The sequence below is a fragment of the Lonchura striata genome, chromosome 5 (genome assembly GCF_050655825.1).
Source record: "Lonchura striata isolate lonStrDom1 chromosome 5, ASM5065582v1, whole genome shotgun sequence".
Classification (NCBI taxonomy): domain Eukaryota; kingdom Metazoa; phylum Chordata; class Aves; order Passeriformes; family Estrildidae; genus Lonchura; species Lonchura striata.
The window spans coordinates 36,141,052-36,156,663 of NC_140707.1; the positions used below are offsets into that span (position 1 = coordinate 36,141,052).

The window sequence follows — 15,612 nt, forward strand, 5'->3', positions numbered from 1 at the left end:
TATGGATGGTTTTCTCTGTTTTAATATAAAATAAGTATTTTTCCAACATCTTTTTAAACTAGGACAAAAATCATTCCCAGACCTTGTTCCTTTAGAAAAGCCTTCTAAGTTTTAAGTCTTAAATTCCACAAAAAGGAAAAAAAAATAGCCATTAGTCTTAGCAGGTGTTTCACAAAATTCCCCTTAAGTAGACCAGGTGCACCCAAACTATAGTATATTTTCTGTCCAACCTTCATAAAAAACAGAGGCTTATTAAGACTTACAAAGTATGTGCAATGCTGTAGAGTCAGGTACAGCAGTAACAGGCAGGAGATCACAGTTGGGTTCAAGCCAAACTGAAATGAGGTGCAGCTTAACAGTGGCTGATTTTCCATGTTGATGAATGAGTGATAACCAATGCCTTGTTTTCCTTGCAGTGGACAAAAAAAAAAGAAGTCTTGATGAGCTCCTGAGAATTGTATTCAGTGCTCCTTGGCCAGCATGGAAATTCCTAGAAGAATCTAAAGGAAGGACATCTTGTCCTGTTCCTCAGGTTAACACACTCTTTAAGAATCAGGAAAATGCACAATCTAGCTCCCTGCTGTGTGTGTAGATCTGGAAGGAGTGGAGACTTCAAACCACCGGTACAAAGTTCACAGACTTGGTGATATTTCTCAATAATAAGAAGTCCTAAACATATTCAGAAGTTCTGTTGCTGATCCTGGCTTTTGTCAGGAAGATACAAGTTTCCTTATAACCAGAGCTGGGTTTTCTATGTAAGCAAGGTCATTTCTTCTGAGGATTGGTGACTCTTCTGAGACCTCTCAATCGACTGAGCAATTCTGTAATGAAGTCCTACAAGAAGAATTGGGTGAAGAAGGATGTAATTAATGCCAGTGCTCACCAGCCCAAAGAGTACTATGGCGTTTCCATCATTCCCACATTCACCCTCACATTGAGCAGAAACCAAAGTTTTGACATATATTGAGAAAACCTATCTTTTAGCTTAGGAAAGGTGACCTTGTGATGAATGAGAAGGGTCTAAAAGCTCCTCCCCTTCCCCGTCTCAGTTTGGAGCAGCCATGTTTACTTTCTCCTCAGGAGCTAGCCTGATTTCTGTATTCCAGATACCTGATTTTCCCACTGTGAGATGACCTCAGGATGCTGTTCTCTTTTAGGTTCCACTGCTTCCTGTTGCCACCATAACCTCCTGCCCACTTCTGCTGCCCTCCCAATCTAGGGCAAAGCAAGCTGTCCCTCTTGTTGGACCAGTAGAGCTCCATGTTGTGAATTGCAAACCATCCTGGAGCTGTGCCAGTTCTACAAGGAAGTGGCTGGCAGAAAAGAGGTGGAGCAAAACATGTAGGACTAATGATAATGTTGAGCAGGGATTCAGGAATAGGCAGAGCAGATAGATGAGCAGTTAATGGAGACAAACCCTGACTACTTTGCTGACACAGTCAAGGACTATGAACTAAACTGGCCTATCTGGTTATTCCAAGTAGAAGGCAATGCAACTAGCACAAATTTTACCCTCTGCATGGTAAGTAACGTCCCCATAAAGAGGTGTGCAGCCTTTCTTACCCAAAGACCTCACTACATGTTCTTGTAAATAGGCAAGGTCACTGGAAATATTGCAGCTTGTTACCATTTGTGCCGTGTGGAAGCCCAGCGTCCTCACTTGAGTGATCAGAGGTTGCCACAACATGCTCTGGAAGTAAATGCCTAGGATCATACCTTTCTTTTCAGTCAGTCCTTTCAGTTTCCTGTCTGCTTTCTGCAGTTAAACTGCTGTGATCTTTCAAGGGGACTGGATTCAAGATCCCCAGGTGAAAGTATGTGTTTTTGCCAGTGGGAGAGCAGATCTGTATTCAGCAGCTACTGTGCTGCCCACAAGACACTTCCATGGCTTCTGACTTAGCAGAGCGAATTCTCTTCAGTTACCGCTTGAGATTCTTGCCTCAGATCTGACATTCAGACACTCTGAAAATCATTTCATGTTGCCAGCTTTGCTGAAAGCCCTGCTAGGACAGTGTCTGTGATGATTGCTACAGCCCAGTTTAATTTCAGTGATACTAATATTGATTCAGTGTTTGAATTTCAGTCGTGCATTCATCTGATTTTCTGTATGTTCATCACTGCACAGCTACATCAGCTTGACAACACATGGAGTCTAATGGATGATGTGCAAGCAGAATGTTCACATGCAATGCATGTGGCTGAAGCAGTGATGGGGACCACATTTTGCACAGGATTGCAATGCAGCAAAGACAATCCCTCTGTGGTGCATACACACAGTATTGCCTCCAATTGTCTGGACATTGTGGGATTTAACTGTCTATTTCAAAGTAAAAACTTGCAAAGTTATGTGGAGGAAAAACATCCATATGTAAAACTAACCTACATGGCCACTGCTCAGCAGTTATCTGCCCAGTCCATTCTACATTCTTGTCACTCATAACCCTAGAGTGTTTTAAGCTAAGAATACATTCAGTTAACAGTGTAAAAATGGTTACATGAGCTACAACGCTGTCTATGGCTTTTCCACACTGAGGATCAAATAGCAGCTCAGACTGATCAGCTTAGGATGTCTGAAACATGGAAAGAACTTCCTCTGATTCTAAAGCATAATTCCTTATTTGCTCTAGTGCTCTGCCTTCAGCTCATTCGTGTGCATTTATATGTAATTTTACAATCACAGAATAAAGTGGCAAACACCTCCCATTATGATTAAACAAATCTGCAGCACGGTAGTGTCTTGGCTACTCAGCCAAGCAGCAGCAAAGACACTGTAACAGAACAGTATAACATGTATACATGTAAATTTATATGGTGCTTCACTCACCTCTGTGGGGCTGGAGCACTCATGGAGGATTTCCTAAAAAACAAGGAGTTGCCATTTTAGTATTTTATGAGTTGATCTGATTCTCCCCTCCCTACAAAAAGGAAGGCACGAGAAAGTATCATGCAACACTACAAACAGCTATTCTCTACCCCACATGCCACTAATCTTTATGAAGAAAACTTCACTAACTTAAAATCACCAAGTGCCTCTATCTGACCTGTAGTTTTAATTTCTGTTCTTCATTAGGGACCTCCAGGAGATCTTCAAGATCAATTTGTGGTTCAGGAGCTGCTGCCTCTGTTTCCTCCCTTAGCTAAAAAGGAAAAAAAACACCAGAGTTAATTAACCTTCAAACTTCTAAGAACTCTAGAGGCCATCTTTAAAGAACTAAGCAGCTAAGCTACAATAAAGCTATGCTGCAAAGTTGAGGCCAAGATATAAATCATCTCAAAAAAGGGAGGTTCTTGTAATGAGCGCATGGATTTCAGCCCCTGTGTAGTGTCTGCTACAGCCACACATCCTGAGGTACATATTCTTCATCTTTTCCAACCACTACACTGCTCAGGGATCATCACCCATCATTGGAAGACCCTTTCAAGGATATCAAACTGCAGTGCTATGTATACCAGCCTGTGACACCCTTTCTCCATGAAGAGTTCACCAAACAGAACTCCAACAGGCTTAATCTTAGAAAGGCATAAATAATAGAAGGAGATTTTAGGTTTTTATGTTAATTGTACTCACCTACTTTGTATTTACACTAAGGCTTTTTGCAGTAATGGAGAAAAACTGATGCTATTGAAAGACCTAACAATATTTTGTCAGTTTAATATATATGAGAGGGATATAATAGTCTTGTTTAATGTAAGAGGCATCCCAAGTTTTCGTGACTGGAATAATAACCTTGTACTGCATAGGGGTGTTAGCTGGAAACATTTGTACACTTGATCACAGACACATTTTAGCTTCACAAATCTCTGCAAGGAAAGCAGCCTGTGTTTTTCCAGTGTATCTGCAAAATGAATCTTTCACAACACAACAATAGTGATATTTTGGCATAGTAATCAGTAAGATAAAGGCTACTGGGTGAACAGCACAATTCCTGATTGCTAGGTTGTGGCATTTATGGATGTGTATGTAAAACATTAAACATTCAAGGTAATACTTACAGGAAAAAAAGAAACTTTTCCTGCGCAATCACTGATACCAAGCCAGAGAGGAATTAGAAAGCCTTTATTTAGCTTTGATACACAGCTGACTTAAGAATAAATAAAAAACCAGAGTTAAATATATTGCACTGTGACCCACACAGTATTTCTTCTTAAAAGTAATAGCTTTCATGTGACTTTTTAGAAAACAGGTGTTGATCCAGTCTGACTTTGTCTCTAGTTAAGAAGCCAAGTAGGCTGGGAGGGTGAGATAGGGTAGGAAATCCCTGTACTTTTTAGTCCTGGTGTGGATGCTCTTCTGGATTTCATATGCAAAGAATCATCTTAAAAATCAGAGTCTGTTTTGTTGCTAAAAAGTCTCATGACAGTAAACATTCCCTGTATCAGGGGATGATGTTTGAGATAACCTTGCTGTCATTTGAATCTCTGGAAGATACCCAGGAACTTTGCACTGCCAAGGACAGGTGGAGCAAAGTAAGAGATAACAAAGAGACAATTGTAATGGAAGTCGATGGTTACAAGGAAGCCCAAAGAAGCAAGGCAACTAAATAGTCTTGTCACAATGCACAGAGGAGAGCAGGATGACCTGCTGGACATCTCTGTGATTACAAGTGATTTGCTGTGGCACATGTATGTATTTGAAGAGATCCTGTTAACCGTCTCTGTAGCAAATCTCTTATGCTGGCCTGAATACATCAGGAAGCAGGGAAATCTGCTGTGCTGAAGAGATGTTAGCAAGGGCAATACACTGGCAATCTGTTCCTATAAGGACATGGCTGGGTTTCTCACTTGTGCCTGCTGGGATTCTGCAGTAGGGAAGAAGAATCCCCTTTGGGCAGCTACTCTGATGACAGTAAACAGCTCTTAATTCTCTGGAAAACAGAAGTGATAACATAAACTGACTTGTTTTTCTGACACCTTTGCAAGTGAAAAGGTCTATCTACACTTCAGCAAGTAAGAGTAGCACATGGAGAACCCCATCTTGGGTCATGTTACTGGACATACCAAGTGCTTCTTGTCTGTCTCAGAAAAAACAGTGACAAAAATTTAACTCTTTAAAACTGCAGTGATTCTCCAAAGGGCAAGATGTTCTGTTACTCAAAGCAAGAGCCATTCTCCTTGCTTATCTCTAGCAAACCTCAACAGGCAGGAAGAGGACTCTGAATTGAGCTACCAGCTCCAGGCACAGTCCCTTAAATGCCAGTGCAGGCATGGTTGGGAAGCAATATTGTCACTACCAATCTTTAGAACACCTTTCACTCATCAGGACTACCATGCTAGCACTTTTCAGATGTAGCAACATTCAGACACACTGAATTTTGCCTGACTGGGTCTGCTGATAACTTCTGCTCCCATGTGCACTGTATAATGTTTCATAATGCATTATCAAGAGATCTAAGATAAAGCTGAGAATTTATTAGTACCATTTTAATAAGCTATAGAAAGCAACTAGACATTCATAACTAACTTGGAGAGATTAGTCATTTTTACTGAGCAAGCTATGTTTGGGAAATCTAAAGCAGTTAACAGAACAGAAGCAGTAATATACTTATTTTCAGAGGAGCCATGCATTTGCAGCAGAAGGAAGGACCTTTTTCTCCATATTTGTTTTCTGCCTGTTCTTTGCATAAGGCATAAATTAAAACAGAAATGATCTATTTTTATCTCCCAACATGGCATCAGAATCTGGCACGTTCCCACACAAATGTCAAATATGAAACAGTCACACAGAAAGTTATTACAATAATGATTATCATAATAAAAACAACAGCAACAACAATAACAAGGACAGACTTAGAAGCAGTTCCTGAAGTCTGCATCGTCAGCTGTGAAAGTGACATCATTCTATAACTCTCAGGCCCAGAAAAATCAGCCTGGACAGACAAAAATTTCTTTCTACCATCGTGGCAAGTAGCACCCACCATTTGTGGCCTGTTCTAACACGTCCATTTCACTGTTGATTGCAATTTGAAACTGATGATGCTCAGAGCGGAAGACTCTAAACAATCATCAGCTCTTATTTCCTTGTATCTCAAAAGTGTGCTTAACACTGCACTGGGGTGCAAATACAGAATACAGGAGAGAAAGGGCCTGGAGTTCATTTAGTCCATCCCCATCCAGGACATAAATAAGCAGTTTTACACAATTTGTTAAACCCATCTGTGTCATCTGTTGAAAATGGAGATTCTCGATCCTCTGTGAGTCAAGAAAGCTGTATTCTCTTACTGTATCAGCCACTGCCCTAAAGAGAAAAGCAAAACCCTTAAAGCTATTTAAATGTGTATAAAATCATGGTGTACAATGGGGGAAAGTCTTTCATCTTTTACTGTACTTCACTCCAAAGGATGATCTCAAACACAGAAGAACACACTATTGCTTCTGAAAGCACCCAGCATGTGTCATGCAGCTAAGGACAATAGATGAATAGAAGTGATAGTACAGAGTTAAAATTTCAATATATCCAGACAGTGCTGGAACTGGAACGTCACTAACTCAGTGAAAAAATGCAACAGCTGAAGTAAAAACCTGTACCATTCCGGTGCTACAGGCACTCCTAGATCTTTCCTACTGAGACAGCTCTCCAGGCAGGCAGGAAGAATTTGGGAGGGACTATTCCTGGTCCAAAGGGAAGCTCAGGCAAGGGAGACAGCTCTGAGGATTAGTGAAAATGGAGGCATAAGATCTCTACATTTGAGCAAAGAGGTTTTTTTCCCAATCTTCCCTCTTGCCAGTAGTGTGTCCAGACTCTACAGTTATAGACACAGCACATTCCTAAGTGTCTTATTCAAATAGCAGGTAGAGCCTCACTGTTGTGTCAAAAAGGAACAGGGTATGATACCCTGATCACTCTAACCCAGCTAGATTAGATACTACTCACTACAAAGCCACTCACCACATGGAGTTCAGCAACAAGAATCATCCTGGGTTTATACATCTCTCTAGGTTGTGCTACTCATGCTGAGCAATAGCTACACCCCCTCAGTGGGTTCAACCCCAGGCAGTTCAAAGCCAGTTGGATTGCATCAGTGCAAGCTTCCCTGCCTGCCGACACACCAGTCAGAGTGCTGCAGAGGGGGCATGGAGATATCTGCTGGAAGTTGAAGAAAAGGAACTACTTCCAGTGAAGCAGAGCAAGCAAACCTCTGTGCCAGCACACAGGCCTCTAGATCCATTCACCTGCCAAGCAAGTGGTTCATGTGCCCAGCTACTCACCCGGCATTGGTACAGCTCCTGCAGCTGGGTGTTGATCCATTCCTCCAGGTCTAGCCAGCGCTGTAGGTCTTTGCGGTTGTACTTTATGGTCAGCTTGCCCAGTTTCCTGTGTGATGATTCCTCCCCAGGTTTCTCTGGTGTCTGGAAAGTCACCCGGGGCAGTGCACTGGAGTTGCTGGCCATCCTCACCGCCTCCTCCTCTGACAGCAGGAGCTCACCTTCCTCGGGGCTCCCTCACGCCTTTTCTCTGTCTCCTTTAACCAAAGCCTCTCTGCAACCAGTGTCCTCCAGTACAAGCTAGTTACAGGCACCAAAGGTGGGAGGCATTGGTGGTCCTAGGGAGAGAGTTAGGGGTGGTCACAGAGCTGGGGCAGCAGCCAGGCTCTGCAGGCAGAGTTACAGCTGCAGACTCTTGTGTTTCACCATCAGATGTGCTGACAGGAGCACGGAGGTAGGCAGAGTTGTTGTAATAACATCTGTTGTTAAAAGAAGCCAAGTGAACCAGGGAATTGATGAACCATGTTTGTTAATATTTAACACAAGTCAGGTCCAAGAGGTGGGGAAGAAGGAGGTTTTAAATTACTGTTTTCCTACAGGCATAACTTACATGCATGTGCAATTCCAGAGGGCTGATCCATACATAATGCATTGAATCTGCTGCAGTTCATACTCTGAAAACTGCCTGCAGCTACAGGGTTTAGCTCCCTTTGAGATGGTATATTTGGCATTTTCCAGGTAATGCACTGGACCCAGCACAGATAAGAAGTATTCTGGAATCAGGCAGCTCATTCATTATTTTATAGAAGTAGGTCAGGAAATGACACTGCAACCCAAAGTTGAGCCCAGCAGTTCCATTTTTTGTTCTATATTCTCTAAGTAAAGTCCAGCTCGCTCAGAAATTTCTGTAGAAATCCCAGTAACATGAATTTGAAACTATTTTAGCAAGGAAATTCTGTGATAAAATAAAATATCTGTGCTCAAAAAAGTACAGTATTTGATGTGATGGCACTGCAGGGGAAGACCTCACTAGGGATATAGCACCATCTCCTTCCCACAGAAGAGTATTTATGATAAACAGGTTTACCTGCTGAGTCATCATAAATGGCTATCACACTATCTATTATCAATGCTTGGTTTACAGTTCCTCCCCACCTGGTTAAAGGTCTGCAGCACTATTGCCATATAACATTTAGAAGAATATGTGTGAGAAGTGCACACTGCTGTTCTGTTCAGAGGAACAGAAATCAGGCTGGCTGTGATCACAGGGTGCCAGGCTACTGGGACAGTGTCCCTCCAGACACTGTCACAACTCTTTATCCAACTGTTCCTAGAGCCCTCCAGCAGCCTGCCCAGAGAGCTGCCCCACCACATGGACAAACCAACTGAGACCCTCCATCCTGAAGAAGATCAAGCACCCCCTGTCTCATGATTCATATGGAAAAAGCAAGTAATCCTCTGCTGTCAGGAGCCAAGGTATTTCCAGTTTGGAGGCCCAGAACTCGATAAGCCAAAGGAAAAGCAACCAACACTTCTGACTGAAAGGTGCTGCATGAGGCAGACTGCAGAGGGGCTGGTCTCTCAAAAGCTTGCCCAGTCTCCTGGCATAGTTCTGTCCCCAGAGGGATGGCAGTACAGCCAGCCAGAAAAATCTTGTACACAGGGTAGTAGAAAAAAGAGCAGGGACATTGCAGCATTTTTCATTCTTAATGTGAGGGAAAAAAAAATTAAAAATCCTTTTCAGATGAGAAATTCTGCAATTTGCTTTCATGTACATGAAGAATAAAGTGTTAAAGTATACCTGAAACTGATATTATCTCCCCTGTTTCTCTGACAGCCTAAAACTTCTGTTCAGAAGACAACTATTAGCTACTTAATTTTAGCAGCTTTACCCATTTTTCCTCACTGCTTTGCTGTATCCCTGCTCTAATTCCACTCCTAAAACTTCCTTATTTAGATCAAAGTTACACAGAAAAATCTGTGTTGAGAGGCTTGTATCATACTTAGTGAGTGCAGATTCTTCAGTGATTCTTAACTAGTGGAAACCTTGTAAAACCCATTGAACAACTTGTAATGCCTTTACAACTATTGACTTTTCAAAGGTTAATATGGCTTTAAATGGGCAGATATTCACAAGGTAAGTCTGGACCAAAGGATGCACATTCAGGAGATAAATTCCTATCTCCAAATAGAAGTGCTCTATTTTGGTGTTCAAGGACTGACATATTTGAAGGGGGAAAAGAGCGGGTGAAACTGTACTTCTTTGGTCCCAAGAATATCCAGAGAGGCTGGCATTAAGAGCAGAGAAAGAGGACCAGGCTTAAAGGAGAATCTGCTTGCTACCAGAGTCACCCCAAACATCTGCAGAGGCTGAAGGGCTGGCAGGGAAGCCCCTTTCCTCCATCCCCTGCACTAACTCTAGCACTCTTGAGCAGTTTAGTTAATCTCTACATGAAAGGTAGGGTTTGGCCTGTTCATATTCTGCCAGTATGGTTTAATTTATGAAGTAGAGGATCCAGAAGTCTCAGGAGAACTGTGAAAATGAGGAAAAAGGGAACATAACGTGCTCTAGTGGCTCTTCAGATAGCTTGAACCGCTGTTAAGTTGTAACACTACTTGAGCTGAGATACCACATCTGAAAAGGTCCAGAGGCCTGTTCTCTGAGTAACAGACACCCCACAGCCTGTACTCCATCAACAAAGGAACAAACACGGTTCACAAGCCCTCCTGCTGCTCAATCAGTGCCACCCTACAGCTGAACAAGGCGTTCAGAGGATGTCAGAGGTCTTCTCAGGAAAGCTGCAAACCAAAATGAGCCAGATTACAGGATGTTCATCATACTGCTTTGGTTTATTTCAGCTTAGTCATGAATTTGTTGTAATAAGAAGGTGGCAATATAGTAACAAATGTTTACTGATAAAGTAGGCCTCCTCCAGTAATAAAATGTTTTAATCTATGATTACAGCAAGAAGAAGCAAAACCAGTGCAAGATCCATCCTTGAGGGTGTGGCAAAAGTTCCTGCAGGAACAGGACTGGGTGTCTCATTCAAGGTAGGGGATATTGATCCCCTGAATGAGGCAGCATCTCCTACAAGTGCACCAGCCACCTGCCAGCTGCCACCAAAAAACAAGCAGCTTCAAGATTTCTTTCATAGTGCCACACCCCATCCTGTCCTTTGCTTGCATCACAGAAGATTCACATGGCCAAAGGGACAAAAAAAGACATTCACCATTTAGTTTGGACAGAAACTCAGACATGGCTGGGAGATGGAATCTTATTTTCTACCTAGTTATCTCTCCCTATAGCCTCAGGCATACAACCTGGAGCAAAATTTCTGGAGTGCACACACATACTTGGGCAACTAAGTCATCTAATCAAACAATCTGTTTTTTCACAAGAGCTGTCCACATGTAAGCTCCAATGGACCTGCAGCTGCTTGTGATCATCTCCTCTGCAAATCTGCATATTCTTTATGTTGGTGAATAAAGGGCATTTAACCATGGCCAACATATTTGAATTGTTAGACTGAAAGAAACACTATGCCTCTGTTTGTGTGTGTGTGACCTGGGGTTGCTGATCCTCTAGGCCTACCCTAAAAGTGAGGTGCCTAAAAGGAGGGGAGGATTCAGTACTGTGGAGCTGGACTTTTATGACTCTCTGTGGTGCCAGAGAGGGCCACCAAACCAAGCTGAGCATAGGCATCATAGTACCAAACAGCTGTGACACTGATCCAGGCTGCAGAGCATGCAAGGGCATGAGTCAGATCCAGTTACACTCCTCTGTTCTTGAAGCTAGTAATCTCCATCCCACACCTGTGACTTAAGATGGTGCTTCTCTTTCTTCCTGAGCTGATGACTCTGGTGTGTGCTTAATAATTCAGCAGGGCCCCAGCTCATCTTTCCACACAACCAGGTTGGCCCCTTTCCCTTGAGTCCCAGCCTAGTGAGGAACATTTCCCTTCAAGACAGCAGAAGCCACTCTCCACCTGCTTTAGAAAATAATAACTTTCCCTGTGGTTGCAGGTATGATGGTTAACACAAATTAAACCAGAGAAGCCAGCAGAGGTGACTGTATCAATACTACAGTGACACCACAAGGTAAAGAGCTTCTGTTCCTTCCTGGGAACAGGAATAGGCACAGAAAAAATGTTGTGCAATAAGACAGTGTAACCAGGACTGGAGATTTAAAAAATCCAGAGCCCTAAGCAATCAACCCCAGTACACCCAGCACCTTGATGTCCATTATCCACTTTCTTTATTTTTCAGTCTTTCCATGGGAGCATGGAAACCAAAATGTCTGCATCATTGCCCCAGAGTTCTAGCAAGTAGAAGGAGAATGCATCATCTCTCACCCTCAACTTCTGGAGACATAGGGAAGCAGGATGGGATACCCAGCTCATATAGTCCCCAGCTTCACCTGAGAAGCATTACCTCCTTCCCATCAGCACAGGCTGAGAAGCCTCTACATTCTTCAGCCAGGTGTCAGTAATCAGCCTTATTCTTTTCTCTGGACAGGCTCACCTTGCATAGGGCACTGGGAAGGAATAATGAGAAGTGCCAGAGGAAAACATTTCCCAATTTGACTGATTGACCCAAATTGAACTATTTGGCACTGTCCCAAGAATAGAGAGGTCTCAGCAATAAAGAGGTCAGGTGAGCTGGCCTGCCCACCTGCCGTTCCTCTGGCCTCAGTTACTGGCAATCAACAGAAGCATAAAAGCTAATGTCACATCAGCAGTTCAGAAGGGTAAATGAGAAATAGTTGTACCCACTCCTTCAGCACACCAATTTTCCTTCTCTGTGTCCATCTACAGACTGGGTGGAGGTAGTAGATTGAGTAAGCATCTCCACTGAGGAAGAAGACCCCCCCTTCCCCTTGAATACTTAGGTGAAGCTGACAACATGAATTAGATGCCAAAATAATTGGAGATCTTTGAAAACCTGCCTATGCTGTTTGTTTCTATCCCTCTTGTTTGTTGCTCTCCCTCATTACACTATTGTTTCCCTGGAGGAAGAGGTTTGAGACACAGATAGCATGATCAATGTTTTCATGTAACACAGAAGTTTCAGCAAGTCTTTGAATGGTGGAGTTGGAGACAATAAAAGCACTGTCTGAATAGTTGAAGGGGATCTTCCTTGTTTTCCAATTGCTTTTAACATTTTAGGCTTGCAGAGGCTGTACAGCTCTTGCACTAATAAATTTATTATGACCTAGTCCCCTTGTAAGGGTACCATTCCATTTGCAGGGACTGTACTGCTCACACCTGCAGGGAAATTGCCATCTGCAAGTGGAGGAGAAAGCAGAATTTTCCAGGCTGGTGTGAAGGTGTTGAAAGATTTCTGGGGATATGGTTGCTGTAGGAAGTAATGGAAGAGAATCTATAGAGAATGACTGATCCTGTTCCACCCACAGGTGCAGTGAAGAACAGACCAAGTTTTCTGTGAGAACTTCACTGGGAAATGTAAGTTTCTTCTAGTTCCTGCAAATTGAAGGTTCTTTGCTTCACATTTTCATACCTATCTCCCTGTAAAAACCTAGCATAGACAGGACAAAAATGCAAATACTTTCTTGGTGTAACTAGTCTAGACACTGTTTCCACTTCTTCCTTTCCCATTGTTCCTGCCTTTAAGGGTTTACCTTGACCAGACACATTAAAATAAAAACCAGTGCCATGAAACCATAGACGAGAACATCCCCAAAGAAACAATATACCCTCATTGTAACTCTCTTCCCCAGAGCTACCTCGATGCAATGGGGATGGCTCTCAGGAGGACTCAGCAGGCTGTCATCCTTTCTCCTGCTTTGTTCTGCAGGACCAGTGGTTAGTCATAACCTGATGAGATCCCTTCCTGTCTCCTTCCTTTGCCACATCTTTGTGCCCTCCCTTGCATCCGGGTCTCACCCCTAAACCACACCAGGACGTTTAACCTGAGGCAAATACAACAAAACAAGCAAGCAAACCTGTCTCCCAAGTGTTAATTACACATGGACTGGTTCCCAGGGAAAACACAGCAGAATGGATTCATCTGCAGCAGCAGTGGGACAAGCTGCTGAGAGGAAGTCATTGTGGATGATGATGCCATGGAGCTGGGCTGCACAGCAGTGCAAAGGGGAACCTGAATCAAGTCTTCCTTACTTTTCTGCCTGTTGCAGTCTCTTCCTCCTGGAAGGTGAGCATCCAGCTGCCAAAGGTACTGTGGTCTCAAGAACAATCACACAGATGGAGGCTCCTGCACTGCATTTGTTACAAGGCATGTGTGTCCAAGACCTCTTTTAATCTTAGTCAAATATTAAACTACTGTGTGGTTTACCCCTCCTGAGTCATCCTCTGAATAGTTATTTCCAGACTGAGAGCAGACACTTCAAAGACAGACAAAAGTTAACAATGACTCAATGTTTCAGGACCCCTTAAAAACACCCCAAGTGATAAAATCACACACCCTACTTCCCCTTCATGCTAACATGAATAATACATGTCTCAGCTGAAGCTGTGGGAATTTATTCATTTTGCAGAAGATGAGATCAGTAATGGAATTTTAAGGTTAGGAGAGCAAAAATTGAGTTCCGAGTTGGAAGAAGAGCTGCTGCCACAGTGAGGGGCTTCTAGTAGAAATCCTTGGTCTTGGGCCCAGTCTCAATTAAAATTTAATTACTGAATTCCTCCAGAATAAACTGGGCATATTTAGAAACTGTGCTATTGTTACTGAATATACTGAATAAAACTAAATCTGAAGTGACTATAAAGATACAGTGAACAGCAGAAAACCTTGCAGCAGAACTTAGCACAGCCTTCTGCTAAGAGTAAAAGACAATAAAACACCTTTTCTAAAGGCTAGGCTTCGTCATCTTATGAAGGGGCTCATCCTTTCATAAATATTTTTAAGTGCCAGAAGACACTAGAAATGCCAATCAATGAATCCTCCTAGTTCTGTGTTTGTAGGAATTACATTACTCTGATATTGTTTGGCACAAGCAGAAGAGACATCATGTCCTTCAGGCTTGCAGGAAATCTGTGACCTCTTTGTAACACAACACTACTGCTGAGGTAGATTAAATTATTGCCAGTGAGGCAAAAATACCAAACTGTAGTGTTTAGGCACAATTCTGCCAGTGGGGATATCCAAACACAGTCACTGGTTTGCCATGAGGCCAACTGCTCCCTGAGCTCCCTGCTCCTGTGTCAGAGAACTGCACTGAGCCTCATCTGGCTCCACTCTGAAGGCTTTGAAACTTTATCCAGGAAAAATCTATTCCTGATTAAACACAATAGAGAATTCCCAGCAGAGCATCTCAGGCAATGCAGAACAGAAGAAGGAGACAACCTTGTTGCCATTTTTATTTCTCCTGCATGTACTTAAATGTTTAAATACAAATAAGCAAGATCAGCTCCCCCTTTACTGCTTGCATGGTCTGCAGGCAGGTTCAAAATATCTGGTTTGTAAATGGGGTGGGAGACACACTCTTCAGACAAAGACTCATAAAGCCAATGAGGAAAGCAAACATCTCTTTGCTCTGCAGATATTCATGTTTTCTCTTACCAATTTTCAAGGTTTATTTTATATGTTACCACTGCCAGATCAAAATAATTCCCTTTTCCTAACAGATGTCAGTATTATACAAATCAGCATCAGGTCATAGAAAGTCATGAGAGATATGGAAAAATTATATTCCTACAATATTATATTATATTCCTCCTGTCATGCTTGTGACAGCCAGGAGGCAGAAACCATGTTGCTAAGGACTCTCAAGAAATCCTGTGAGGATACACAAGGCTGGATCAGAGTTACAGAAAGAAACAGCAAGAAACAATTGAAATGCTGGACACCAGAGAGGTCTCCCAAACCACAAAGCCAACTGCTGTTTGATGCATGGCTGCTACTTACCACCTCCTTCTGAAGACACACCGTGAAACGCCATCTCAGATTTGCTGTTGTTATTTTAAGTGATGAAATATTTCATTGTAAATAACGTCCAAGCAAATTACCAACACTCCCAGCCTTCCTAAGGACAATGACAGAGGGATAAGAGCAGTTTGCCCAAGGGTTTTAGGACTGTTTACAGATAGAGGGGGTGGATGGCACAGGTGTATGTGTTGAACAGAAGAATTTAATCATGGATCTTCAAATAAAAGCATGAAGGAGAAAAATATATGGGCAGGCAGCCTTTGCATTCCCGTGGCCACAAACAGCACTGTCCTGCAAAGCAAGGGCACTACAAATGGACCGTAACTAACCTATATGAAATTGAGGAGAGCAATGAAGAGTTGTTCATGAGTGGGGGGATGATTACTTCAAATTTTCACTGCTGGGGTAGCAGAGGTCCTGCTTCACAGGGAGCGTCCAGGTACGATCCCAAGTGTTTTTGCTGGGGAAAAAAAAAAAAAAAATACTGTGTCCCAAGAGCAGGGA

General features: G+C 42.7%; 1 protein-coding gene across 4 annotated transcripts in view; it reads right to left on the reverse strand.

The window, feature by feature from the left end:
- Nucleotides 1-15,612, reverse strand: part of PPP1R14D (protein phosphatase 1 regulatory inhibitor subunit 14D) — a 23,024-nt gene continuing 7,412 nt past the window's right edge. Inside the window, exons 2-6 of one of the 4 annotated variants that reach the window (XM_085581865.1) lie at nt 15,438-15,568; nt 7,207-7,541; nt 3,042-3,137; nt 2,825-2,857; nt 1-834 (exon numbers count right to left, since the gene is read on the reverse strand). In XM_085581865.1, the coding sequence (XP_085437991.1) occupies nt 766-834; nt 2,825-2,857; nt 3,042-3,137; nt 7,207-7,389 (381 nt within the window). In that variant the 5' untranslated portion in view covers nt 7,390-7,541; nt 15,438-15,568 and the 3' untranslated portion in view covers nt 1-765. Of the gene's footprint in view, nt 2,858-3,041; nt 3,138-7,206; nt 7,542-15,087; nt 15,569-15,612 lie in introns of all 4 variants that reach the window. The other 3 variants (XM_085581864.1, XM_085581861.1, XM_085581862.1) reach the window with 3 other exon arrangements.